The sequence below is a fragment of the Panthera pardus genome, unplaced genomic scaffold (genome assembly GCF_024362965.1).
Source record: "Panthera pardus isolate Hobbes unplaced genomic scaffold, ASM2436296v1 HiC_scaffold_18, whole genome shotgun sequence".
NCBI lineage: Eukaryota > Metazoa > Chordata > Mammalia > Carnivora > Felidae > Panthera > Panthera pardus.
Window position 1 is genome coordinate 2,296,491 of NW_026526743.1, and position 26,444 is coordinate 2,322,934.

The 26,444-nt window shown below is 56.8% G+C and overlaps 2 protein-coding genes across 6 annotated transcripts; one reads left to right on the top strand and one right to left on the bottom strand.

Moving 5' to 3' along the window:
- The first annotated feature begins 499 nt into the window (after window positions 1-499).
- NPAS1 (neuronal PAS domain protein 1) lies at window positions 500-15,930 on the top strand. 5 transcript variants are annotated; one of them, XM_053905531.1, is made up of 12 exons: window positions 500-721; window positions 1,777-2,012; window positions 2,442-2,677; window positions 9,028-9,101; window positions 9,355-9,444; window positions 11,273-11,447; window positions 12,813-12,928; window positions 13,100-13,257; window positions 13,708-13,814; window positions 14,140-14,287; window positions 14,939-15,033; window positions 15,345-15,930. In XM_053905531.1, the coding sequence occupies exons 2-12, from the start codon at window positions 1,891-1,893 to the stop codon at window positions 15,806-15,808; spliced, it is 1,785 nt and encodes a 594-aa protein (XP_053761506.1). In that variant the 5' UTR covers window positions 500-721; window positions 1,777-1,890; the 3' UTR covers window positions 15,809-15,930. The 5 variants fall into 5 exon arrangements, with proteins under 5 accessions (XP_053761506.1, XP_053761504.1, XP_053761503.1 ...); XM_053905529.1 differs by having other exon boundaries at window positions 1,786-2,012; XM_053905528.1 differs by having other exon boundaries at window positions 1,789-2,012.
- Window positions 15,931-16,048: 118 nt separating this feature from the next.
- Window positions 16,049-18,670, bottom strand: TMEM160 (transmembrane protein 160). The gene is made up of 3 exons (XM_019425895.2): window positions 18,420-18,670; window positions 17,055-17,147; window positions 16,049-16,390 (listed from the first exon to the last, which is right to left on the bottom strand). Exons 1-3 carry the CDS (start codon window positions 18,625-18,627, stop codon window positions 16,125-16,127), a joined length of 567 nt encoding a protein of 188 aa, XP_019281440.1. The 5' UTR covers window positions 18,628-18,670; the 3' UTR covers window positions 16,049-16,124.
- Between the last annotated feature and the right edge of the window lie 7,774 nt (window positions 18,671-26,444).

Below are 26,444 nucleotides of genomic sequence, written 5' to 3' on the forward strand. Positions count from 1 at the left end.
CTGCGGATACCTGGGTCCCAGTGCGTGAGAGAGCGTAGGTCCAGACCCCAAAGCCTGGCCTTATGAGATGGGGGGCCCTCGGAGGGCGGGGTCCTCTTCTTATGGGGAAGGGATACTAACATCCTGAAATTCTCTCCTGGGAAAGGAGGGTCTCGAACACCTGGCTTCGCGTCCCTGGCGCGGGTACTGAAGGTTAAGTCTTCCGTCTACAGGGGGCTTGGGTGCACGGTACCCGCCGTGTCCCAGAGGGGCTGCTGGAGCCCGGGGTTCTCTTGGACGACTAAGGTGCCAGCTCCTCCCGGTGGAGTCTGGAGACTCCGGGGTTCCCCTGTCGGGGCAGGGAAGCTCCGACTCCGAGGTTCTCATTCCGGTGGGAGGGGGGCCGGACCCCCGAAGCTGCCGTGGGGGGAGAGGACTCGGACGCCAGGGCAGCTCGGGAGTCCCTGGCTGGGAACCCCCTACCCTGGCAAAGGCCGGAGAGGCTGGCGTTGGGCGGGACCGAAGGGGCGGAGACTAGGTGGGCGGGGCTCCGCAGACGCCGCCCCCGCCTGCCAGCGCGGTCCGCGCGTCTCCAAGTCTGCGAGGCCGCGGTGGGCGCGGAGAACCGAGCGCCACCGCACGCGCGCCCCGCCGAGCCCGGCCTGCCCCGGGGTCTATGGGGCCACCCCTCTGCGCCGCCCGGCCGGCCCCACGCCGCGCCCGGAGCCTGCCCTGCGGCCAGGTAAGGGGGCTGTGGGTCCTGCGGGTCGGGGACGCCTGGAGGCTGGCAGGAGGGGACAGGGAACTCCTGGGTCCTGCAGAAATAGGGGGGCCGGAACTCCAGCGTCCTGGGGGCTAGGGTGTCAGGACGCCCGTATCCTGAGGTTGGGGGAAGGGGCACACGGATGTTTGGGTCCTGGAGAAATAGGGGGCTGGGTACCTGGACACCAAGGTCTAGGGCATCTGGACACCTGGTTGGAGAGGCTTGGGGGCGGCCTGGATCCTGGGGGCAGGGTGGGGGAGGGAATCCTTCATGCCTAGTCCTGGAGGAATGAAGACCTGAGTGAACACGTTCCTGGTTCTGGAGGATCTGGATCCCGGGACACCTGGGCCCCGAGTGTCGGGTCCATCCTGCGGGCGTCCTCTGGCTGATGCTCTGGCCACTGCGTCGGGGGCTGTGGCTCGCACGCCCGGGTCTTCGGAAAGGAAGTTGCGGTTGCGGAGATCTGGCGGCCGGGACAGATGGCCCCACCCCAAGGGGCTTGTGGGGGGGGGGTGGTCCCTGGGCCGGGCATGGGGTGGGGTCCCTTGCCCTCTCCCTCCCCCCCCTTACCTCCTTAGCCCAGCCTGGGAAATGGGCGCCCCGCGGATGCGAGCGCTCGGACTCGTGGGATGGGCTAGGAGAGCGGATCCCTGGAACAGAGGGCTCCGGGGGCAAGAGCCGGGCGCGCCTGGGCCCCGGCGAGGCGCCTGCCCCCCGCCCGCCCGGCTTGGGCATGCTTGGCACGCAGCGCGCGGGCCGGTCGGATCCGTATGCGCGCCGCGTGCGCCTATTGGTATGCGGGAGCCGGCCCGGCGCGGGCGTGAGGCGGCCGCGCTGGCGGGCGGCGCGGGGGAGGCGGCGGCGGCGGCGGCGGCGGCGGCGGCGGCGGGGCACGTCCTCGCCCCGAGCTTCGCCCGGGGCCGGGCAGGGTGAGAGAGCGGCGGGCTCCGTCCCGGGGCCTCCGGGGAGGAGAAACTGAGGCACCATCCGGCCCCAGCTCCTTGCTGGGACCCCGAGCCCCTCACGGACCTCAGTTTCCCCAGCAGGTCCCCGGGGTACCCCCGCAGGCACCGAGCGCTGCCTTCCCGCGGCAGGAGACGCGGGTCTCGAGGCTGCCCTGAGCCCGCCCCCCCCCCCCCCCCGCGGAGATGGCGACCCCCTACCCCAGCAGTGGCGGCGGAGGCGAGGTCAAGTGCGGGGGAGGTCGTGGCCGCAGCGTCCCGTGGGACTTTCTGCCTGGGCTAGTGGTCAAGGCCCCGCCCGGACCCTGGTGAGCAAAGCCCCGCCCCCCGGGCCGTGGCCCCGCCCCCAAGGGCGTCCTGGGAGAATTCACACTCGGCTTTCCGCCCCGCCCCCCGGAGCTTGAATTTCTTACCCCGGGAAGCTCAACCTTTGTTCTACAAACAACCCCCACCACGTTCTGTCCCTACCCCCCCTTCCTCAGACTTCATCCCCAACGTTCTCATTTCTCCCCTCTGCCTCCTCCCTCCCCCCGCCCCAGAACTGATTTACACCCCGGGGTTCTGTCCCCACGGCCGGGTGCAGCATCCACACGCGGGTTCCGCCCCCACCTCCAGTGTCGAACCCACTTCCCACGCCCCGACCCCGCTCCGAGGCCCCGAGGGCAGGGCTCCCCCAGGCCGCGGACCCCTTGAGCGCCGGGGGCCCCGCTGACGCCCCCTCCGCGCCGCCCGCCCAGCCTGCAGGCGCAGCGCAAGGAGAAGTCCCGTAACGCGGCGCGCTCGCGGCGCGGAAAGGAGAACCTGGAGTTCTTCGAGCTGGCCAAGCTGCTCCCGCTGCCCGGAGCCATCTCGAGCCAGCTGGACAAGGCGTCCATCGTGCGCCTCAGCGTCACCTACCTCCGCCTGCGCCGCTTCGCCGCCCTCGGGGCGCCGCCCTGGGGACTGCGGGCCGCGGGGCCCCCGGCCGGCCTCGGTGAGTGCGCGTGCGCAGGGGACGGGGGCCGGGGGGGGGGGGGGCGGCAAGTGGGAACGTGAAGGGCCCACCAGCTTTTGCCCAGTCCCTTCTTGGCCGAGAGGGAGCACGAGGTTTGGAATCAACCAGACCCTCTGTGTGTCCCTATCAGGTGGCCTCTAGTCTCCGAGCCTCCATTTATTCATCTGTTAAATGGGCACACGAGGTAGGGATGAGTTCATGAATTTTGGCCACCAGGGATCAGACCACTAGTAAATGCTATTATTTTTATTAGGGAAGATGAATCATTTTCACAAAGGAGGCCCGCAGCTCCGGGGGCGGGACAGAGGGGGCCCAGCCTGGGCCTCCTATCCACTCATGGGCAAGAAACCCCCTCACTCAGCCTTGAGCACAAGGACTCTGGAGTCAGAATTCCCAGTTTGGGAAAGCGGGAGGGAGACAGTATAATGTGGCAGGTAAGACGGAGAGAGCTTCAGAAAGACTCTCCTGGGTCCCTGCCCACCCTCCCCCCCACCCCCATCCCGGCCACTCCCCAGCGTTGTGACCCTGGGCAGGTCGCCTTACCTCTCTGTGCCTCGTCTGTGAAATGGGAATCCTGATGAAAGTCGGCACACAGACACCCGGAGAGCCGAGAAGGAAGCCAGGTGATGTGTGCCAAGACCCTGGATATATTTGGCACAGCCTGGGCAATGCGTATGTAGCGACCCTTCGTGCCACTGGTTACCTTGCGGAACCTGCAGTTTCTTAAGCACCTACTGTGTGGCCGCTACTGTGCTGAGTCCTCAGGAGCCAGCAGGAAACAAACTTGAGAAAAGTCCTGCCCAGGCTGACATCCCAGTAGCCAAGACCCAATAATGAAATGAACAAAGAAATGCAATCTATCATCTGTAAAAATGCGGAATTAGGTAAAGGACAGATACAGATACACAGATATCGACTTTGATTAGAACTCAATTTTTTTAATGTTTATTTTTGAGAGAGAGGAAGACAGAGTGTGAGTGGGGGAGGAGCAGAGAGGGAGGGAGACACAGAATCCGAAGCAGGCTCCGGGCTCCGAGCGGTCAGCACAGAGCCCCACGCGGGGCTCGAACTCACGGACCGCGAGATGGTGACCTGAGCCGAAGTGCGCCGCGTAACCGACGGAGCCCCCCAGGCGCCTCTAGAATTCAACTTTATTGCTGATGGATGCATAGCAGTGTTATGTTACTGTTATTGCTTGTTTTATGTATTACTGCTTCACTCAACTACAAGACAGTGAATCCTGTAAATCTGAGGTGGCAGGTGACAGCGACCGGGCACCCCAGGCGACGGGGCCCCCCCAGAAGAACGGGTGTCCTTAGGGTGAGGTTGGAGGGGCTCCAGTTCCCCTCCTGCCCCCGGTCCCAGGGGAGGAGGTGGGGGGGGGAGAGAAAATAGCATTGATTAAGCTCGCAATAAATCACCATTTAAATTTAAATAATCCGGCTTCCCAGGCGGTAATTAGGCGAATTGACTGGCGCCCAGAGAATGCGGCATTAGCGCGGCTGATTACTGTCATTACCGCGAACAACATGTGCGCCGGCGGGGGGATAAACATCTTGTCTATTGTCCCGAACGCCGGGAGAGAAAGGAAGGGAGGGGGTGTTGAGATAGTCCCTCCGGCGTCCAGCTCCCCCCACCCCCCCCCACCACCTCCCGCTGCCCGGATGGGCACTTGAAGGGGACAGGAGCCCGCTGAGGACACAGCACCAAGGGGGCAGACCGCAGACTCCGTGGAGGCCCCCCTCCTGTACTCCTGGGGAGCACCTCCCTCCCCCTCCCCCCGGCCCGTATGGGACGTACTGCGTGGACTCCCTCCCGGATCCCCCAAAGCAGGCATTTGGAGGCATCTCCTGCCTCCCAGGGGCCCCAACAAGAGGTCAAGCGCCTGTTTCCGTAGTTCACACGGGGAAACTGAGGACAGGGTCTTAGCTAGTCAGAGAGCAAAGCCATGTGCCTCCCATTCGGTGGCTTCCTCAATAATAATGATAAAAACATACGCCTGTCAGACCATGTTGAGCACTATAGACAAATAACTCGCCAATTTTTTTTTTTTTTTTTTTAAACTCACTGAACCCCGGGGCGCCTGGGTGGCTCAGTCAGTTAAGCGGCCGACTTCCGCCCAGGTCATGATCTCACAGTGTGTGAGTTCGAGCCCCACGTCGGGCTCTGGGCTGACAGCTCAGAGCCTGGAGCCTGCTTCGAATTCTGTGTCTCCGTCTGTGTCTGCCCCTTCCCTGCTCACGCTCTCTCTCTGTCTCTCTCTCAGAAGTAAAGAAACATTAAAAAAAAAGTGTTTTAATAAAAAAATAACAACACTCAATCCTCTCACGAACACTAGGAGGAGAGCGGTGTTGATTCCCATTTTATAGAAGTGGAAAAGTGAGCCCCAGAGAGGGGAAGCCGTTCACCCATCGGTCAAGCCTGGGCCCGGCTGAGATCCAAACTGTTTTCAGAGTGCGCGTCCTCAGCCTCCAGACCTGGCATGGTCATAGGTCTCCGGGGATCTTGCGGGTCTCGGCCTGTCTCTGGGCCTCCCTCTGTGTCTGTAAAACAGCACAACAGATGCGGAAGCCTAGCCCTGGACCTGGACGTCCGGGGAGGGCACAGCCTGGATCTTAGATCAGTGGTCGTCATTCATTCAGCATCATCGAACACTTCTCGGTGCCAGGCCCTGTTCTAGGGACAGGACAAAGTCCCTGACCTCAAGGGTGGGCCTACCAGCCCTTCGTGGTGTGCCCACTGTCCCTCACCTCTCTGATCTCATTTTTCTGCCCCTCTCACCTCTTCAAACCCCCACACACACTACCACACACACACACACACACACACACACACACACACACAGTGACTATCTCGCTATTCCTCAGAGAAACATGTTCCTACCCCAGGGCCTTTGCACTTGCTGTGCCCTCCCTCAGGAGCTCCCTTCCTTCCAAAAGTCAGCTCTTCAGGGAGGCCTGCCCTGACCACTCTGTTAAAACTGACAACACCCTTGTCCCCCAGCGCTCTCTTGTCTTCCTTTCCTGCCTTCTTTCTTTCCAAAGCACTTATTGTCTATTGTGTCTCTCCCCCATGACGCCGTGTTCCCCGAGCCTGGGACAGCTCCTGGGGCGCAGTAAGGGCTCCCTAAGTATTTGTTGGGTGGCCATGGAACAGAGTGAGGGGAGGAGGGTTGACATCTTAATTCACAGGTCAGGCCCAGCCTCGCTCTGAGGAAGTGACCTTTGAGCTGAGACTGGAAGGAGGTGAGGAAGCAAGCCGTGAGAGAAGCTGGAAGGAAAGCAGTCTGGACTGCGGGAATATGTGCAAAGGCCCTGAGGCAGGCAGGAATCCGCTTACTGGCTGCAGGGCACAATGAGGCCAAGTAGTCAGAGAGAAGTAAGTAGTTGAGGCAGAGAGTAGACAGCTGGAACCAGGTCCTGCAGGGCCTCGTGGGCTTTGGTGAGGACTTTGGCTGTTAGCCCAAGTGGGACGGGAGCCAGAGGTGGAAGCAGGGAGCCCAGTGAGGACGCGAGTGCAATGGTCCAGGCTCCTGCCTGGTGGGGCAGCTAGACCAGGGCGGGGGCCGTGGGGTGAGGGGTGGTGGGAATCAGGAGAGGGATGTGCTGAAAACAGCCGTGGGTGGGAGAAAGAGATAGGTCAGGGCCAACGGCAAGGAATTACCTGGAAAGGTAGAGGTGCCCCCAAGTTATCCACCGTACCTGGTAAGAATAAGGGCAGGACTCGGGAATTTGGTCCCTACCGTGTGCCTGGCTGTGTGTTGTTCACACGCACGAACCCATTCACGCTCTAGCATGGGACCCGGTTTACAATTGAGGCTGAGGAAGGTGCCCCGTCTGGCCCGCGGGGCCTGCCCCTCCTGGGAGCAGGGTTTCTCTCTCTGGACTTCATCCCCACCACCTGGTCTGGGAATCTCTCTGGGCAATTGAGAATAGGAGGTGATCAGACCCCTGGGAGTCCCCTTCTCCCCTGGGTCCCTCGGTCCCAGCTCTGTGATGACACCTAGGACAGTTTTTCTTCTCCAGCGGGCAGTCAGGCTCCAATAAAAAGCGCAGCGAATGTTTGTTGAGTGAGTGAGTGATGGTTGGGGGTTGGGCGCGAGCAGGGGGCAGATCTGGGAGCAGTAAAGAGCCACCTGCCGAATTTGGGGGACAGAGGAGCTGAGGCATTTGCCTGGAGAGGCCGGAACGCAGAGGAAGGAGTCTGGAGTTGGGTTTGGGGAGGGAGGGGGGGCTGGGGGTAATAGGACGCATCAGTCAGCGAAGGGGACCGACCCCAAAGCTCCCGTCCCAACGGGGGAACAGCAAGCCCTCCCCCTGCGCACCCCCCTCATCCGACGTGCCCATTAATGCTGTTAATTGCAGCCGTTCAGTCTGACCTGGGCTGATCCTGTGAGTGGGAAAATGAAGGAATTAGCAAAAATGACAGGGGAAAATTGCGACAATTAGCAGGCAGCATTGTTCCTGCCTGTCACCCGGCTGGTTCGCGCTGCATCTCGGGGGAGGGGTCCCCATCAGCACCCCCCCCCTCCATTTATTGTTCCTGGTGCTCCAGCCAGGGGTGGGAAAAGGGTGCGAACAGCGGGGAGGTGCTCCCCGGGAGGAGGCGTGGCTTAGATGTTGTGGGGGGGGGGCTGAGTCCTGATGGGGGCGCCCGGGCGGGGCTTGGCCGCCTGGTGTTTTGAGGGTCTGGAAATAACAATAGCAATGACACTATTAATACTAATCCTGGCTCTGTGTTTGGGAGCACCTGAGGTGTGCCTGGCGGGTGCGGGGCCCTTTCTGTTCCTTATGCTGAGTGCTCAACCAGCCTGTGAGGTCCGCGCTCTTTGCAAATCCACTTGACAGAGGAGGAAACTGAGGCACAGAGAGGTGAAGGGACTGGTCCCAGGGCACACAGCCAGGGAGGGCCTGCCCTGGGGCTGGGCACCAGACCAGGACCCTTAGGCCTGCAGGAGCCAGCCACTTGCCCACCCTCAAGGTCACGGAGTCCCCTGGCTCCCTGATCTGGACATAGAGCCCCTTGGGAGGTGTTTCTCTGCAGGGTCAGGGAGAGGGACCTGCGTGGGAACAGCCTCCATCCACCCCCGCCCCCCAACCCTCTGCCCTCCTCTCTGCTCCAGACTGTGGGGGCTGGGCGCTCTTTGCCCTTTGTCCCATTTGACATGACCTCCTGTCACTGTCTTTCCCTGTATTTCTCCTGGACATCTCCTTTCTTTTCTCTCCACCTTTTTTTTTTTTTAATTTTTTTTTTATTTTGAGAGAGAGAGAGAGCCAGAGAGAGGGAGACACAGAATCGGAAGCAGGCTCCAGGCTCCGAGCTGAGCTGTCAGCACAGAGCCCGATGCGGGGCTCGAACCCATAAACCGTGAGATCATGACCTGAGCCGAAGTCAGAAGTCAGATGCTTAACCTACTGAGTCACCCAGGCGCGCCAAGATTTTAATTTTTTTAAGTTTATTTATTTTGAGAGAAAGAATGAGCGTGCACATGACTGGGGGAAGGGCAGAGAGAGAAGGAGAGAGAGAATCCTAAGCAGGCTCTGAGCTGTCAGCGCAGAGCCTGATGTAGGGCTCGAACCCGCGACCCATGAGATGAAGCCCTGAGCCGAAGTCAGATGCTTAACCGACTGAGCCACCCAGGTGCCCCTAGTTCCAGAACATTTTCACTGCCTCCTGAAAAAGCCCTGCCCACATCGGCAGACACTCCCATCCCCCCTCCCTCCCGTCAGCCCCTGGGCAACCACTAATCTACTTCCTGTCTCCGTAGATTTGGCCTGTTCCCCGGACAGTTCGTAGAAATGGAATCACACAGTGTGTGGCCTCTTGGGTCTTGAGTAATGTTTTCACTTTTTTTTTTTTTTCAAGTATGTTCCACACCCCACGTGGGGCTTGAACCCCCGACCCCGAGATCAAATGTCTTGCTCCTCCGACTGAGCCAGCCAGGCGCCCCTGGATTTTTTAGTTTCTTGCGTGTTGTGTATCTGCCTCTGGCCTGGGAGGGGAGAACCAGGCCGCCCCGGTCACCTCGGTGGCCCTAGGACAGGGCCTGCCGCACAGTTGGTGCTCAGGGAGTTTCTGCCTGGATTGGATGGATGGACAAACGGACGGACGGACCCCTGTCTGCATCCTCTGGTGTCTCTCTCTGTCTCTGTGTGTCTCAGCCCACTTCTGCCCCTTCCACCCTTCCCCCCAGCCCAGGTTTCTCCCCGACAGGGCCCGGGGTCCCCAGTACCCCAAGGTGGCTGCGGGACCGGGAAGAGAGCGGGATTTGTAGCCTGGCTCGAATGGGGCCCAACAGGCCCCGGCCTCACCCCTCCCTTTGTCCCCAGCCCCCAGCCACAGGGGCCCCGTGGCGCTGGTCTCCGAAGTCTTCGAGCAGCACCTGGGAGGACACATCTTGCAGGTGAGGCCCCTTCCCTGCCTGCTGCTCATTGCTGCCACCTGGCGGCCACCTCTGGCGAGCAGCACCCTTTTCTCCAGCATCCATCCCAGCGAGGGCCCCCTTTCCGAGGGCCACCCGATCCCCTTCCCCTCCCCACCCCTCGATTAATCCATCCTAGGTGGAGATCCAGCTTTTAGAATCTCTTGCCACTTGCCTGCTGGACAGACAGATGCCCAGCGCTCCTCTCTCCGCCCCCTATTTCTCCCCACTCTAGTCCCTGGATGGCTTCGTGTTTGCCTTGAACCAGGAAGGGAAATTCCTCTACATTTCAGAGACCGTCTCCATTTATCTGGGTCTCTCACAGGTAAGGGGCCCGCAGCGGGCTGCCTGGACTGGCCTGCCCACCATCTCCCTTGCTGGCCCCTGCATGCCCTTCCTCTCTCCTGGCCTCACCATCCCAGCCGGAAAAGTGGGCTGCATCGGTGGTTCCCAAAGTGCACCCCTGGGAACCCCACGTGGCTCCTCCTTACAGGCAAGAGGGGGGGGCTATTAAAGTAGCAGGTCAATTCGAAGACGGCAAATTAGCAGAAAGGTCAGTTTCCCCATGAGTGTTTGCCAAATGCGCCATATTTACCAAAACTTGCTTTTTTTTTGTTGTTTTTTTCCTCCACAATTGTAAAGAATTACAGCGATTTGCATCGTAAGGGCTTGGGTTTTGCCAACTTTGGAAGATTTTCTGTAGCGTTTTCGTGAACTGGCTTGCTTTTTCTATCTCAGCCAGCTGTTTCTGCCCCAGCTCCTGCAGCTGGCACTGAAAGGTAAAAGGCAGGGGAGGGGGCGCCTGGGTGGCTCAGTCGGGTAAGTGTCCGACTTCGGCTCAGGTCATGATCTCACAGTCTGAGTTCAAGTCCCGCGTGGGGCTCTGTGCTGACATCTCAGAGCCTGGAGCCTGCTTTGGAGTCTGTGTCTCCCTCTCTCTTCCCTCTCAAAAATTATATATATAGCAGAAACGGAAACGGACTCCCAATCCTGGGGGGCCTGGCTCCTTGTGGCCTTCCTACTACCAATACATTCAGTACAAATCACTGTCCTCTGTTATCACTATTACAAAGGTTTTGGCAAATGGTAAATTTAGAAAATTCAATGCTAGGTATTTGGCCTTTGTGAGCACTTTTACAGTGAGTTGTTGGAGATATGTGGAGGAGGAAGACCCTGGAGGTAGGGGCATGTGGACAAGGGGAAGGGAGGGAGGGAGAAGTGGAGGAAAAGCTGGAAGCTGGTGCAGGGAAGGGTTTAATGAGGAGGAGTTCAGAGGGATGAGGGACAGAGGGGAGCCTGGGACCCCAAGCCCAGGGGCAGTGGGAGCTCTGAGAGGTTTCTGAGAGGAGGCGGGCCATGGTCAGGTGAGGAATTTAGCAAGGGTGTTTGGGGACTGAAGGCCAGAGCACCAGGGAGGACCCTGGGGCAGGAAGACAGCACAGAAAAGTTGGGGGCCTGGACTAGGGGAGGTGAGGAGAGAAGGGGAACTGCTCTGAGAGTTTGGGGTGAATTCAGTGTGAAAGTCTGATTAAAAAGTTATTGGGTTTTTTTTAATGTTTATTTATTTTGAGAGAGAAAAAGAGAGAGCAGGGGAGGGGCAGAGAGGAAGGGAGAGAGAAACTCAAGCAGGCTCCTCGCTATCAGTGAAGAACCCGATGTGGGTCTCTAACGCAGGAACCCGTGTGAGATAAGGACCTGAGCCGAAATCGAGTGGAATGCTTAACCAACTGAGCCACCCAGACGCTTCAAAAAGTTCTAACTCTTTAAAGAGTTCGAGAAACATTCCACTGCTTGCATCCTGATTGCCATTGCTGCGGGGACATCCTGTGATTCATTTCAGGGCACGGTTTTTTGCTGTGAGTGGGTGGGAGTTGGGTAAATGGAGGCTACGACAACCCAGTACACAGCTTCTTAATAGGGTAAGCAGGTGCAGAAAATCCTCAACGATCGCCGGGTTTGAAGTGGGAAGGCATAAGAAGAGCCTAAAAGTTTGTATTCTTCTTTTTAAAAGGTTAAAAAGCAATCCTCATAAAAACACGAGACTGGCGTGAAGCGCGCCTGCAACCTAGGCGAGCGAGCCGGAGGCCGAAGGCCGGGCGAGTGGCTGCGCGCGCATCTTACCCGCCCTCTGCCGTCCCCTCTTTCGCCGGCAGGTGGAGCTGACGGGTAGCAGCGTCTTCGACTACGTCCATCCCGGGGACCACTCGGAAGTGCTAGAGCAACTGGGGCTCCGGGCCCGGCCTCCCGGGCCCCCCACGCCGCCCTCCGTCCCCTCCTCCTCCTCCTCCTCCTCGTCTTCTTCCTCGCTTGCAGATACTCCTGAGATCGGTAATTCCAGGGGCCCCAAAGCCACGCGGCCTCAAGGGTGTAGGGCTCGTTGTTACAAAACCCACTCTCCTTCGAGTTGCGCAAAGTTTTGCAAAATGCACCAGAGTCTGAACCAAGGCAACGCGACTTGGCTCCCGAAAGTTGCCTAAGGCTGCCTGGCTCCCCCAGAGTCGAGCTTTAGAAAGACCCCTCTTGCCACTGCTTGTGGGTGACAGATGGGACCAGGCTTTGGTAATGATAAAGCCCGGGCTTCACGGGCTTTCCCCATGCTGCGCCTTTAACTGCGTGATTGGAATCCTAATCACCACCCCACAAGCGGGGAACTATCAAGCTGTCTTCATTTTGCAGAGGTGGAAACTGAGGCACAGCGCAGAGAGGTTAAGTTAATTGGCCCGGGTCACACAGCTGTACGTGGTTGATCTGGACCGCAGCCCGGGTTTGTCTGGCTCCTGCATCTGTGTTTCTAGTCCTTCCCTGCAGTGGAAAATTCCAGTCCATGTTAGAGAAGGAGGGTGTTGGGAGATTACCCTGGAAGTTTCTTTTAGCTCTGAGATGTGGGGGGACTAGGAGGTTAACTTTCCCGTCAGGAGGATTTTCTTCTGTTGGGTTTGCTTAACAGCAAAAATATCTGAGCTATCATCAGGGCCTGCACGCTTGGGAGAGATGTTTGTGGGTCCACTGGGGAAGGTGATTAGGTTTGCATCAAAGATTGAGATTGGCGGTGAGCAGTTACAAGAATGTATCACGGGATTTATAGACTAATCTGTATTTGTGAGTCTTACTTGTTTCTTATACCCAGAGCCCCTGCTCCGGGCTGGGGAGGGCTGGGGACACAGTGATGACAGCATCCCCAGCCCTACCCTCCCCGTGCTCACAGTCTGGGTGTGGGCAGACCGGCCAGTCCCTAGAGAATGATACTCCAAAGTGGTCGGGGCTGGGGTGGGAGACCCCAGAGGGATGGCTGACCCAGCCTGGGGGGGTCAGGGAGGGCTTCCTGGAGGAGGAGCTGTCTACCCTGAGACCTGGAGGCTGAGGCTAGAGATGGTGTCAGCGGGAGGCAGTTCTTGCGGAAGTTTTAGGCCAAGGTGAGGAGCTGAGCTTTCTCCCAAGGGTCCTAGGGAGCCATGGCAGTTTCAGGGCAGGGAGGGGCCGGGGTCATATCTGAGCTTTAGAAGAGACCCGTGCAGCTGTAGCTCAGAGGGGAGGTTAGTCTGCGACTTCAGTGAGGTTGTGTAACCCTCAGGCTGTGGCCTTGACCTTGTCTGGCTAGATGGGCGGGGCGGGGGGGGGGGGGGGGCAGGGACGGCCTGTGTGTGTGTGTTTCTCCTTCAGGACCTCCTAACCTTCCTTCACTCTCCACCCCAGAGGCCAGCCCCGCCGAGGTGCCTCACTTCTCCCGGGCCCAGGAGCGTTCCTTCTTCATCCGCATGAAATCTACCCTCACCAAGCGGGGGCTGCACGTCAAGGCCTCGGGGTACAAGGTGAGGGTCAGCTCTCTGGCCCCGGCTGCTGACTCCTGGGTCTCCTCTCCTGCGGGGGACGGTGGGGGGGGGGGGGCTCCCACATTCCTCCCAGCTCTGTCCTTGTGCCCCGGCACCGGCGGGGTGGTGGCCTCGCCAGGCCTCTCCTCCAAGCCCGCCTGTCGCCCACAGGTCATCCACGTCACCGGGCGCCTTCGGGCCCGCTCCCTGGGCCTGGTGGCTCTGGGCCACACGTTGCCCCCAGCCCCACTGGCTGAGCTGCCACTACACGGACACATGATCGTCTTCCGCCTCAGCCTGGGTCTCACCATCCTTGCTTGTGAGAGCAGGTACCGGGGTCGGGGGGCCGAGGCGGGCGGATGGGGCCACACGGGGGAGCCAGGGCTGCGGGCAGGCGGGGAGGGGGGGGGCTCTGGGGAGCCAGGGGGACACAAGAGCAGCGAGGGAGGAGGTCCTGGAAGGAGGGGGCCGGGGCGGGGCCTTTGGGGGTGGGGCGGGTTGCGCCCTGCACCACGCGGTGGGGAAAATTAAATCGCGAAATAGCCCCCACGCTCCGAGTGCCTTCGGGGGGCCCGGGGCCACCCCCCAAGGCCCACAGCCACTCCAGGCGGGACGCTGTTATGACACCACCATTGTACCGAGGGTTAAACTGAGGCCCAGAGCGCTCCAGAGCAAGATTTCGGAGCTGGGGCTTCCAGAACCGACCCTGCCTCTTTGCCCCCAACCCTGTTGTCTCAGAGCCCTTCTCACCGCCTCTCTCTGTCGCCCCCTGTGCTCAGAGTCAGCGACCACATGGACCTGGGGCCCTCAGAGCTCGTGGGCCGCAGCTGCTACCAGTTTGTCCACGGCCAGGACGCAGCCAGGATCCGCCAAAGCCACCTGGACCGTGAGAACCCCTGTCTGCCGGCACCCCAGGCCTGAGTCCACAACCCCCCCCGCCCCGCTGTGCCCTGCACCCCGGACAACAGCTCACACGTGGGGTGGGAGGAAAGGGGCCGTGGGGTCTCTCGGGCCCACCCTTAAAAATCCAGAAGGCCCCCCAGCCAGGTTAGCCTTCAGTCCTTCTGACTCTGTCTCTCTCCGTCCACCCCCCCCCCCACCATCTCCTCCCTGCCACCACCCTTTCTGCCCCTGTCTCCCTCTCTCACCCCCGCCTTCCTGTCCACCTGTCTCTCTGCAACTGTCTCACCCCGTCCCTGCGCTGGGCCCAGTGCTGGACAAGGGTCAGGTGATGACCGGTTACTACCGTTGGCTGCAGCGAGCCGGGGGCTTTGTGTGGCTGCAGTCCGTGGCCACCGTGGCCGTGAGCGGGAAGAGCCCCGGGGAGCGCCACGTGCTGTGGGTCAGCTACGTGCTCAGGTGAGGGCTGTCCCCGGCCGGCCTCACCGGGAAGGGGGCTTGGGGTGGAGGCTCTTCAGGGAGGGCTTCTCGAAGAGGACAAGAACCCAGAGGGGCCTGAAAACAGGAAGGGGAAAGGGGACAGTGAGAGGAGAGGCTTGGAGGTGGCGAGACCTTACCTGCAGGGGGGCGGCTTTGAAGTGGCCTCAGCCCAGGCAGAGGGTCTGGATTTGATTCCGGGGCACTGGGGAGCCACGGCAGGCTTCAAGGCTGGAGAGGGTCACAGTCAAATCTGCTTTGTGGAAAGACCCCTCTGGCTGCCTCGAAATGAGAGTTCTGAGGGACGCACACGGGGGCTGGGAGCCCAGGGAGGAGGTGGGGGCAAGTCCCGGAAATGCCAGGCAATGCTGGTGGAGGAGGGGAAGAGCCGTCTGCTGCCACCCACGTCTCTGGCTTTGCTGGGCCTGGATTTGGGCCCCTAAGAGGAACAGGGGCTGAAAGGAAGATGCTGGGGACATTTAGTTGGGGGCAGGGGGGCACAGGCTGCCCGGGTCTGGCCTCGGATGACAGGGCTGTGGGGCTAGAAGTCAGCTTGGAGCCTGGGGGGGGGGTCCAGTGATGAGCCCTAAGTACCATGGGGTGGGGGCTCTACCCCACCTGTGTTGTCCCCAGCCAAGCCGAGGGTGGCCAGACCCCTCTGGACGCCTTCCAGCTTCCAGCCAGCGTGGCCTGTGAGGACGTGTCCAGCCCAGAGCCAGAACCCACAGGTGAGCCCCACCTCCCACACCCCAGCACCCCAGCCCCCGGGGGAAGCTCCCAGGGGCCTCTGGGACCTGCGCTCTCCAGTCCGGAAGCCACCAGCCACGAGTGGTGACTTACGTTCAATTAAAAATGAACGGTTCAGTTTCTTAGTCACACCCGCCACATTTCGAGGGCCCCGTAGCCTCACGTGGCCAGTGGCTAATGCCGTTGGACATCGGGGAAAGTTCTGTTGGACAACACAGGTCTAGACCACAGATGGGAAGACTGAGGGCTGGGGACGCGCACCCGCAGTGCCCTTTGTATCTCCCTCTTCCAGAGCCAGAGCCTCCGGTGGAAGGGAAGCAGGCTGCCCCCCTAGACAAGGATGAGCCCCCTCGGACCCGGGGCAAACGCATCAAAGTGGAGCCTGGCCCGGGGGAGACCAAAGACCCGGAGGACAGCGCGGAGGAGGAGCCGTCCAGCCACCCGGCCCTGCCGAGGCCCGAGTTTACTTCCGTCATCCGGGCAGGGGCCCTGAAGCAGGACCTGGTGCGGCCCTGGGGCCTGGGGCCTCCTGGAGACCCCCCACCTTCCCTCCTCCACGCGGGCTTCCTGCCCCCCGTCGTGCGGGGCCTGTGCACGCCCGGCACCATCCGCTACGGCCCTGCGGAGCTGGGTCTCATGTACCCGCACCTGCAGAGGCTGGGCCCGGGGCCCGGCCTCCCCGAGGCCTTCTATCCCACCCTGGGCCTGTCGTACCCGGGGCCCGCGGGCACCAGGGTGCAGCGGAAGGGTGACTGAGGACTGGAGAGCGGCCTCCAGAGCCGGACCCTGAAGGAGGGGCGGGGCCTTGAGGGCGCAGGGGCGGGGCTCACGGCCCCGATGGCCCTCCCTGAGAATTAAACACCTTCTCCCCCTCCGTGGCTCAGTCTCTGGGGGCCTTGGGGCCCCTCGCTCCTTTTCTTTCTCCTTGGTTACCTCCACCTGCTTTTACGGATTCCCATGCCCGCCCTTCCCAGTCGCAGGAACCGCCACTCAGAATGTGGACAAGGGTCAGGTTTTAATGTCCCGGTCCTCGGGCCGTCCAGCGCCCGGCCATTCCCCGTGGCCCAGCTGTTCACTCCGGTGGCGGCCGGCCGGCTTCGTCGGGGCCTTCGGCGGTGGCGGTCCCATCGTCCTCGGGCACCAGTTCCACATCCAGCTCCAGCTGACCCATGTAGAGACCGACGGCACAAGCCCAGAGCAGGCCCACGGCCAGCACGGCCCCCACGCCCGCCGCTGCGCCCCCCAGCGACAGCTGCATGGGTCCCCGCAGTGCAGCCAGGCCCACCACGTAGGAGGCACCGCCCCACACGACGCACAGGCCGCCCAGCAGGAAGAAGCCTGTGCGAGAGGGCAGGAGGCCACGGTCAAGGAGAGGCAGGGCCTGAGCTCCCGGGCTGGCACTGCAGTGAGGTGGATGGAGAAGCCGGGGTGGGGAGGGGGATGGGGGGGCGGGGCGGGGGTTCTGGGATTCAGATGACTCCGGGGACCGAGGCGGGTCAGGGGACCAAGGTGGAGTTAGAGAATGAGGCAAACTCAAAAGCAGGGTAGGCGTCAAGAATAGTACAGAGCCAAGGTCAGGGACATGAGGAGGTATCGGTATCCGAGGAGGTGTCCCGGATGGGGAGGTGGGGTTCAGGACCAGAGGCGGAGTGGGGAGCTGGTCTGAGAGCAAAGACAGGGATGGAGTGGCAGGGCCAGTCTGGGGCTGGGCCAGCGTGAGGGGCTAAGACGCGACCGTCATCTTTGTGGGACAGTCAGATCGGAGGGGACAAGGACCCACAGCCACCCCGTGGGCCACCCACTCGGGTGATCCAGTGGCCACAAAGTAGGGGCGGGTGGATGTAAGGTCAACAGTCACACGTGAAAATGAGGTGGCTTCTGGTGGGGGAGGAAAGAGTGGGTGGCGGTGGGACAGGGCAGGGAAGAATCTACACCCACGGGGGAGGTTAGGGGTTCTGCCCTCACTCCCTGGTTGGGGCGAGAGTGGGGGGTCTGCACTCACCGTAGGCAGCTTCCCGACCCATGTCACTCTGCATGAAGGAGATGACCCCAATGCCTGATGCCAGGAGGCCATTGCGGAACCAGGAGAGGAAGGCTGGAGGAAGGGGTGAATGGGGAGGGGAAAGAAATCAGCATCAGCCTGTCAGCCCAGTGTTATCCCATTGCACCCCAAATCCCCACCCGGTCCTGACGGCCCTCCACTTAACCTTAACCCCCGCCAAACTGTAGCTTCTATCCATCTGAGCCCTCTCCCCAAACTCTGCAGCACCAAAGATTCAACATAGCCTGCAGAATCTGCAGGAGAATCTAGGAACCAAAATTGCCGATCTTATTTAATATTTTTTTTTTAACGTTTATTTATTTTTGAGACAGAGAAAGAGCATCAACGGGGGAGGGTCAGAGAGAGAGGGAGACACAGAATCCGAAGCAAGCTCCAGGCTCTGAGCTGTCAGCACAGAGCCGGACGCGGGGCTCGAACTCGCAGACCGCGAGATCATGACCTGAGCCAAAGTGGGCCGCTTAACCGACTGAGCCACCCAGGCGCCCCCAAAATTGCTGAACTTAAATATGAGGACAGGAAGATCCCGAGGGGTCATCCTGGTCAACACCCCTCCTCTCCCCATACGTGTGTGTATCCCCCTCCCGCCTCCCCGCTCTGGGACAAACTTCTGCACTTCAGGCCTCTCTCCAGCCTCCCCCTTCAGGGAGCCTCAAACGCCAATCATCTGCTACCGCGTGTAAACTTCCTTGCTGTTATTCACATCCATTCAAATCCCCTGTGTGGCGCTAACCGGCTGGTCCGGGTTACAAACCCCACACCCACTCCCCATCCACTATCGACACGTGAGGCCCCTCCCCCTGCAGCCTGGATCACCTGGCCCTCCAATCAGCCCAGAGCTTTTCTTTTATTGGTTGTTCCTTCCTCCAATCCGGAACTCGCCCCCTCTTCTGATGGGATCCACGCTCCCGCCTAATGCAGAGTGGTCGCCTCTTGGATCTGAACTGGGTCCTCCAAGGCGGACCCCTCCAGTAGGCAACACCCCCGCCCTTCACCCTCTTCGGATGCCTCTCTCGCCCAGGCAGTGCAATTTTATAATTGCTGCCTGTCCTACCCCGACCAACCTTTCCAATCCCCAGTGCGTCCCACTAGCCGGACACCGTCCCATCCGCAAGCACTTCTATGCGGACAGACTGCGCTCTTGCAGCAAGCGCTTCCCTGCGCTTTTACGGAAGCCCTTCTCGCTCCGGAGTCCCAGCCCTGTTTCCAGCAGAAGCTCCACCCCCTTCCCCCACTCGCGCGCGCCGACAGCTCGGCTATCCGGGCCCCCCTGTCCCGTCGGGGCCGACCCCAGCCCCAGCCTCAGACCTGTTTCATGCGCCTTCCGGAGGAGCCAGGCGTCCGCACGGTCCAGCTCGGACACGGGGGGCGGCGAAGCCCCGGCGCGGGGGCCGTGGCCGGGGGCGAAGGACCCTCGGGCGCCCCCGCTCCGGGGCCGCGGAGGCGGCAGCAGCGCCCCCCGGAAGCGGAGCCGGGCCAGTCGGGCGGCCCGAGCCCACCACCAGCCGCCTCCCATGGTTCCCACTACGGCCGCCGCTCACCGCCCCGCCCCCACGGGCTCCCGTAGGCTGAAGCCCACGTCATTCAGGCGTGGCGGCTCACCCATTGGCTTCGAGAGCGCCACTCAGGGCTGGCGCCCACGGTCCATTGGTCGAAATAGCGGTGATTCCTCCTCTGTCATCTGTGCCGGTACTGCGCGTCCCACCTCGCTTCTGCTGCTGGACTACGAATCCCAGCGATCATTGCGCCCATAGAAGGCCGGTCTTCAGAAGGCGGAGGCCCGATGTCTGCCGGGACTTGTAGTTTATGTTAATAACTTTAATTCTAATAGCCAATCAACAAAAACAAAACAAAGCTGGGGTACTTCATGCAGAACCTTTGCAACATCTGGAATAGCCCGGAGGAGAAAGTAAACCTCAACCTATTAATCCCACTGATGAGCAGTTACTGCTATCGGTTGTACTCTTGCCCTGTCTTTTTTCTAGGCAAATGTCAAGTGAGATGCCCTTTGACACATTAACTTTTTTCATAGAAGTCGTGAACATGGACTGATGGCATTGAATACTTTTCATAATTTTTATATTAAAAATATGACTGGGGTGCCTGGTTAAGCCGCCGATTCTTGATTTCCACTCAGGTGGTGATCCCAGGGTGGTTTGATCGAGACCCGCCACCGGCTCCACGTGAGCGTGGAGCCTGCTCAGGGTTCTTTTTCTCTCGCCCCACCACCCCCGCCTCCCTCCCTCCCTCCGCCCGTCTCCCCCACTTTTGCAATCTCTCTCAAATTAAAAATAAATAAATAATTGGGTACCTGGGTGGCTCAGTCGGTTGAGCGACCGACTCCCCGATTAGGCTCAGGTCATAAGCTGTTTTGTGAGTTCGAGCTCCACGTCAGGCTCTGTGCTCCCCTGCTCCTGCTGTCTCTCTCTTAAAATAAATAAACTTTAGAAACAAAAATAGGGGTGCTTGGGTGGCTCAGTCAGTTGGGCTTCCGACTTGGGCTCAGGTCATGATCTCCCCGTTAGTGAGTTTGAGCCCCAACGGGCTCTGTGCTGGCAGCTCAGAGCCTGGAGCTTGCTTTGAGTTCTGTGTCTCCCTCTTTCTCTGCCTCTCCTCCGCTTGCGCTCTATCTCTCTCTCTCTCAAAAATAAATAAACATTAAAAAAAATCTTAAAAATATAAATAAATAAAAATTAATTTATTTTGGACATGGTACAAGAAACAAAACATACAGAAGGATCTAATGGAAAGTAACCCCATGCCCCAGGCAACCATCCCCCTCTTCTGTTCCACAGCATGGAGTTTAATGGTTCGTACTGATGCATTACAGGTCGGTACCACAGGTGAGCCCCATCTGTAGGGTGTTTCCAATTTTCCTTGATATAAACCATTGTGGTTTCCTTTTAGGTCTAAACTTAGGTCTGAGTCCGGACAGACATGATCCCACTGGCAAATCTCAGCAGCCAGCTTCTGCCTCTGGGTCCACACATGGCTTTATGCCCCCCCTTACTACACTGTGTGGTAATGATGTCTATACTGATCTGTGTCTGCCAACAGGCTTCACAGCTTTCAGTGGACTGGGTCCTTGATTGATGTATCTCCTATGCCCTCAACCCAGTATAAGTAGGGAACTTGGTAAATAATAATAGCAAACATTTATCAATGACTTTGCCTGTGCCAAGAATTGTGCTAGGCATAGCCTGTGCGTAATGTTATTTAATTCTCATTGTAACCCTAGGAGTTAAGAATTAGAATAGGGGCACCTGGCTGACTCAGTCAGTGGAGTGTAGGACTCTTGATCTCGGGGCTGTGGGTTCGAGCCCCATGTTAGGTGTAGAGATTACTTAAAATCTCGGGGCGCCTGGGAGTTCAGTCGGATAAGCCGTGGACTCTTCATTTTGGCTCAGGTCATGATCTCACAGTTTGTGGGTTCGAGCCCCGAGTTGGGCTCTGCACTAACAGTGCAGAGCCTGCTTGGGATTCTCTCTCTCTTCCTCTCTCTCTGCCCCTCCCATGATCTCTCTCTCTCTCTCTCAAAATAAGTAAATAAATATTTTTAAAAGATACATTAAAAGATAATATCTTAAGGAGTACCTGGATGGCTGAGACAGTTTTAAGCATCCTCCCCAGCATGTCATGATCTCATGGTTCGTGGGTTCGAGCTCCACATCGAGCTGTGGAGTCTGCTTGAGATTCTCTCTCTTAAAATAAACTTTAAAAAATACATAAACTAAAATCTTAAAAAGAATCAGAGGGGCGCCTGGGTGGCTCAGTTGGTTAAGCGACCGACTTTGGCTCAGGTCATGATCTCGCAGTTTCTGAGTTCGAGCCCCGCGTCGGGCTGACAGCCTGGAGCCCGCTTCGGATTCTGTGTCTCCCCCTCTCTCTACCCCTCCCCTGCTCACATTACGTGTCTGTCTCTCAATAATAAATAAATATTTTTAAAAGTTTAAAAAAAAGAATTGGAATATTCCCTCTTTTATAGAAGGAATAAAATGAGGCTCAGAAAACTGAGGTAATAAAAGCTGGTGTTTACTGAGCACTAACTCTGATTAAATCCTCAACATAATCCTCTGTGATATATACCATTATTATACGTATTTTACAGAGAAGGGAGATAGAGCGGTTACCTTATCCTAAATCACATAGCTAATTAGATAAGTCCAATGCTACATTACTAGCCCCAGTGCCATGCAGCTTATACTCATTTGATCTTTCATTCATTCATCAATTATTTACTCAGCACTCACTCCCTGACAGTTATGCTACACATTTGGTACAAATCAGTAAACAAAACAGACAAAATTTGGGGCACCTGGCTGGCTCAATCAGGGGAGCACGTAACTCTTGATCTCATCATTGCGAATTTGAGCCCCACCTCGAGTGGAAAGATTACTTAAAATCTGTCAAAAAGGGGGAAAAAGGGGGGGTGGTCACCGGGGTGGCTCAGTCAGTGGACTGTCCAACTCTTGATTTTGGCTCAGGTCATGATCTCACAGTTGACGGGTTTGAGGCCCGCATCTGGCTCTCTGCATTGACCGTGCAGAGCGTGCTTGAAATGATCTCTCCCTCTCCCTCTATCCAACTCGTGCTCTCTCTCTCAAAAAACAAATAACCTTAAAAAACAAAAACAAAAACAGACAACATTCTCTGCCCTGAACTTTCTCCATCTGATCAAAGACATCTACAAAAAACTCACAACCAGCACCATTGTTAGTGGTGAAATATTGACTGCTTTTCCCCTAAAATTGGAAACGAAGCCAGGACTTTCATTCTCCCCATTTCTAATCAACATTGTGTGGGAGGTCCTCACTAGTGCAATAGGCAAAATAAATAGACAGAAGGGCATCGACATAAGATAGAAGAATTGAAACTGTTGATATTTGCACATGTGATTGCTTATGTGGAAAATTCCAAAAAATCAAAATAACTACTAAAACTAATAATTGAATTTAGCACGATTTCAGGGTACAGGATCGATATACAAAAATCAATTTTATGTTTATATACTAGCAGGAAACAGTTGCAAAATGATACTAACAATAAGTGCCTGGGGCCCCCTGCCTGGATGGCTTAGTTGGTAGAGCCTGCAACTCTTAATCTCGGGGTCATGAGTTCAAGCCCGACGTTGGGTGCGGAGCCTACTTAAAAAAAAATTTTTTTAATGTTTTTTTTCAAAGTTCGTTTACAATAGTATCAAACCCCAAAATACCTTCAGAAGTATTTTAACAAAACACATGCGAGATTTCTACACTGAAAACTACAAAATACTGTTGAGGTACATTAAAGATCTAAATAAATGGAGATATATACCATGTTCATGGATTGAAAAGCTCCTCGCTCTCATGGAGCTTCCGTTCTAGAGATATAGGCAGAAAATAAGCAATAAACATGCTAAGTAAGTACATTCTAGGGAAAGCCCAGGAGACTAGAGGAGCCCAGAGAGGGCACCTAACCCAGCCTAGTTGAAACCTGAACTCTGACTAGGCATGGACCAGATAAACCATGATCAGAGCCTTGCAGAAAGAATCTGGGGCCCAGAAAAATTACACTGAGTGTAGGACACTGAACATAAACAATCATTTACCATCACGAGATGGTTTCCTTTCCTTCCTTGGGCAGCCGTCACAATTATATTTTCTAAGATGCCCTACAATGTGTAGAAATCGTTTGAATCCACAAAAGCAGCTCTCTGACCACCTTAACCCCAACCAGAGCAAGAGGACCTTCCGAGGTTACCCCCTTCAGTTCCTGGGTCACCTGTAACTCCTGACACTGTGCAGTAGAAAGCCATAGAGCATTTATGCAGGGGACATATGACATTCAACTGATCTGTTAACACTTCCACCTCCCTGCGAAGGCTGGGTTGTATCAGGGAGAGATAAGAAACGTGCAAGAGGACAGGAGATCCTGCCAATAGCTATCAATTTCTCTCCATTTCTTTCCTACTTCAAACCCTTGCTATCTTTCGCCTGGACAGCTGAAACCAGCCCACTTACTGGTCTCCAGAACGCCCTCAGGGTACATTCTCCACTTAGTAGTTCAGCAAATATTTATTGAGTATCTACGATGTACCAAGTTCTGCTTAAGACCCTTAGGATATAGCAGTGAACAAGACAGAAAAATGATGTGTCCCAGCCCCTATGGACATGGCAGCACTGGGAAAGGGAGACCGAGGAAGGATTAATATATTTTCAGGAAGGTAAATCCATCCAGAATATAAATCTAGGTGGTGAGGTAGAGAATGACAAGAGCATATGGCAGCGAGCTTCTAAGATGACCTCAGCCATCACAGTTTGTGTTGTCTCATCCCATATTCTAAAGACATACATCAGATCACGCTACCCCCACCCCCACCCCCACCCCCACCCCCGCCCCAGCTCAGGAGTACTCTGTGTGGCCAGTGGAATACTGTGGAAGTGACAGAGTGTGACTTCCAAGGCTGGGTCATAAAAGACATTGTCACTTCCACCTTTCTCTGTGGGAAGCCAGCTGCCGCATCGTGAGGACATACAAACAGCCTGGTGAAGAGGCCAGTAGCCAGCACCAGCTTGCCGGCCACGTGAGCGAATTTCCTTGGAAGGTTCTCCAGTCCCCGTCAAGCCCTTGGGGGACCACAGCCCTGACCAGAACCTCATGAGAAATCCCAAGCCAGAACCTAGCAGCTAAGCTGCTCCTGTGGGTACTTCCTGATATACAGAAACTAAACGCAATAATACGTGTTTATTATTTCAAGCTTCTGAGTGTTGAGGATGTGACATATGAGTGGCAATATGAGTGACAAAGAGTTATCGATGAGGTGAGGAGGAGGAGGAGTACTCCAAGCACAGGGGATAGATAGCAAGTGCAAAGGCCCTGAGGCTGGAGTGTGCTTGATGTGCTGGAAGAATGGCCAGGGCGCCCCGCGTGGTTGGAGCAAAATGAACAAGGGGAGAGGAGAGGAGAGGAGAGGACGTCAAAGCCAGATGGAGAGTCAGGTTGTTGGTGTCTCATGGGCCACAGTGAAGGCTTCGTCTTTAATTTTAAGTGTGATGGGAGTTGGGGAGATTTTGAGCTGAGGGGTAGCATGAACTGACATATATGTCTTTAGCGTATGTTTAAGTATTTATTTTGAAAGAGAGAAAGGACTGAGCAGGGGAGGGGCAGAGAGAGAGAGAGAGAGAGAGAGAGAGAGAGAATCCCAAGCAGGCTCTGTTCTGTCAACGCAGAGCCCAACACAGGGCTTGAACTCACAGACCATGAGATCATGGCCTGAGCCGAGATCAAGAGTCCGACATTTAACTGACTGAGCCACCCAGGCATCCCAGAGAGGATGTTTTAAATGAGCAGCTAGTGATGTGTCTCTAGCTGAAACCCATCCGTACGTAGCTCTCCATCACCCTCTGGAACCTTGTCTACGAGACCTGATCTTTATCTCCCAGTGAGAAGAGCTTAGATTTTATGGAGGGGGAGGCGAGTTGGGAGCTCCGGAGGGGGTTGAACTTGGGAGGGAGTTCAACTGGGCTGTAACAGCCTGCCTGCTGGCAATGAATGCTAAGCATTAAATGGGATTAAGTGGAACTGAAAATATTGGAGACACATTTTTCACATTCTTGGCTGGTGAAATGGTTTAGGCTGATGAGAAGGGAAAGAGAAATGAATGCCAGAAAGGGTCAGGGCAGAGAAAACAAATCCTCCTTAAAGAGACAGATCGTGATGTTGGCCAGCTGCCTCTGCACTTGTAATTTGATCAGTGGTTCTAATACACGAACTGTCCGGGAGCTTTAAAGACAAGTTAACGCTCCAGCCTCATCCCAGACCAACGCAGCCCTATCTGCGGATGGGAGGCAGGAAGCGGGCATTGGTATTCTTTTACAGGATATATACCTACTCACCACGAAAAGGAAATGAAAATTATGTGACATGATGGAGGTGTTAGCTAACGGTACAGTGGTAATCCTATTGAAATACTATATATAAGTGTGTGTGTGTGTGTGTGTGTATACATATACACATGTATATATGTAATCAGTGAGCATCAAAGCAACATGTATCTTAAACTTACGCAATGTTTTATGTCAATTACATCTCAATAAATTAAAAAACATTTTTTAAAGTTTACTTCTTTTGAGAGAGAGAGGCAGAGAGAGAGAGAGAGACAGAAAGAGCAAGCAGGGGAGGGGCAGAGAGAGAAGGAGAGAGAGAATCCCAAGCAGGCTCTGCACCATCAGCATGGAACCTGATGTGGGGCTCAATCTCACGAACTATGAGATCATGACCTGAGCCAAAATCCAGAGTCGGACGCTCAACTGACTGAGTCACCCAGGCGCCCCCCGCGCCCCCCTCCCAATTTTTAAATATATTTTTATCAACAGCTGACCTGGGGGTGCTTGGGTGGCTCAGTTGGTTTTGTGTCCAACTCTTGATCTCAACTCAGGTCATGATCTCACGGTTCATGGGATCGGATCGAATCGTGATCCCATGGTTTCTGTCTCTCCCTAGCTCTCTGCCCACCCCCCACCTCCCCTCCCCTCCCCATCCCACTCACAAGTGCACTCTCTCTCAAAATGAATAAACTTTGGTTCCCCGGGGGCTCAGTTGCCTGAGCGTCTGACTTCAGCTCAGGTCGTGATCTCACGGTTTGTGAGTTCGAGCTCTGCATCGGGTTTTCTGCTGACAGCACAGAGCCTGGAGCCTGCTTCGGATCCTCCGTTCCCTCTCTCTCTGCCCCTCCCTATCTCTCTCTCGCGCTCTCTCTCTCTTTCTCAAAAGTAAATGCACATTTAAAATAATAATAATAATAAATAAGCTTTAAAAAGAAAAAAGAGCTGACCTGATGTCAGGCCCCGTTCCAACCACTGTGGCCACAACAATGAACCAGAGACAAAGGATCGGCTTTTGTGGCAGGACTTTTGAGCGTGTGTTGAGGGATCACAAGGCAGGTCATGTGACCCACAAACCAAGCATTTTATTCAGGTTGCTCTCTAAGTCCTGCAACACAACTGTAACATTTCCTCTGACCAGGTGCTCACCGTTACCCTCTGTCTCCCCTTCGACCAACCCTTAGCCTACTCTCCCCCGGGCCCCCGCTGGCCTCGAACCTCAGTTCTCCAAGTGCTAACTGAGCTCGGAAATGTGGGACATGTCCCTTTGCCAGCATCTCCCGAGACCCGCTGACCACAGAAGGACACGTTTCCTGTCAAACCACACTGGTGACTTATTTCCTCTCTCCGACCCAACTTCCCCAACTGCCAACCCAGCTCACCATAGAGAAGCAATGCCCTTTCCTCTTTGACCTGGAGACACTTGCAGAGACCTCTTGAGGTCAGAACAGCCTCCTCACTGTAATGGTCT

What these genes read in the sequence shown, in the direction of transcription:
- TMEM160 (XM_019425895.2), bottom strand. Translation starts at nt 18,627, where the DNA reads ATGGGAGGCGGCTGGTGGTGGGCTCGGGCCGCCCGACTGGCCCGGCTC. An exon ending in CCGGAAGGCGCATGAAACAG is followed by an intron (nt 17,148 to 18,419) that starts GTCTGAGGCTGG and finishes CCCTTCCTCCAG; the next exon opens with CCTTCCTCTCCTGGTTCCGC. An exon ending in GGGTCGGGAAGCTGCCTACG is followed by an intron (nt 16,391 to 17,054) that starts GTGAGTGCAGAC and finishes CCTCTCGCACAG; the next exon opens with GCTTCTTCCTGCTGGGCGGC.
- NPAS1 (XM_053905531.1), top strand. Translation starts at nt 1,891, where the DNA reads ATGGCGACCCCCTACCCCAGCAGTGGCGGCGGAGGCGAGGTCAAGTGC. An exon ending in GGGGCCCCCGGCCGGCCTCG is followed by an intron (nt 2,678 to 9,027) that starts GTGAGTGCGCGT and finishes CTTTGTCCCCAG; the next exon opens with CCCCCAGCCACAGGGGCCCC. An exon ending in TCAAGGCCTCGGGGTACAAG is followed by an intron (nt 12,929 to 13,099) that starts GTGAGGGTCAGC and finishes TGTCGCCCACAG; the next exon opens with GTCATCCACGTCACCGGGCG.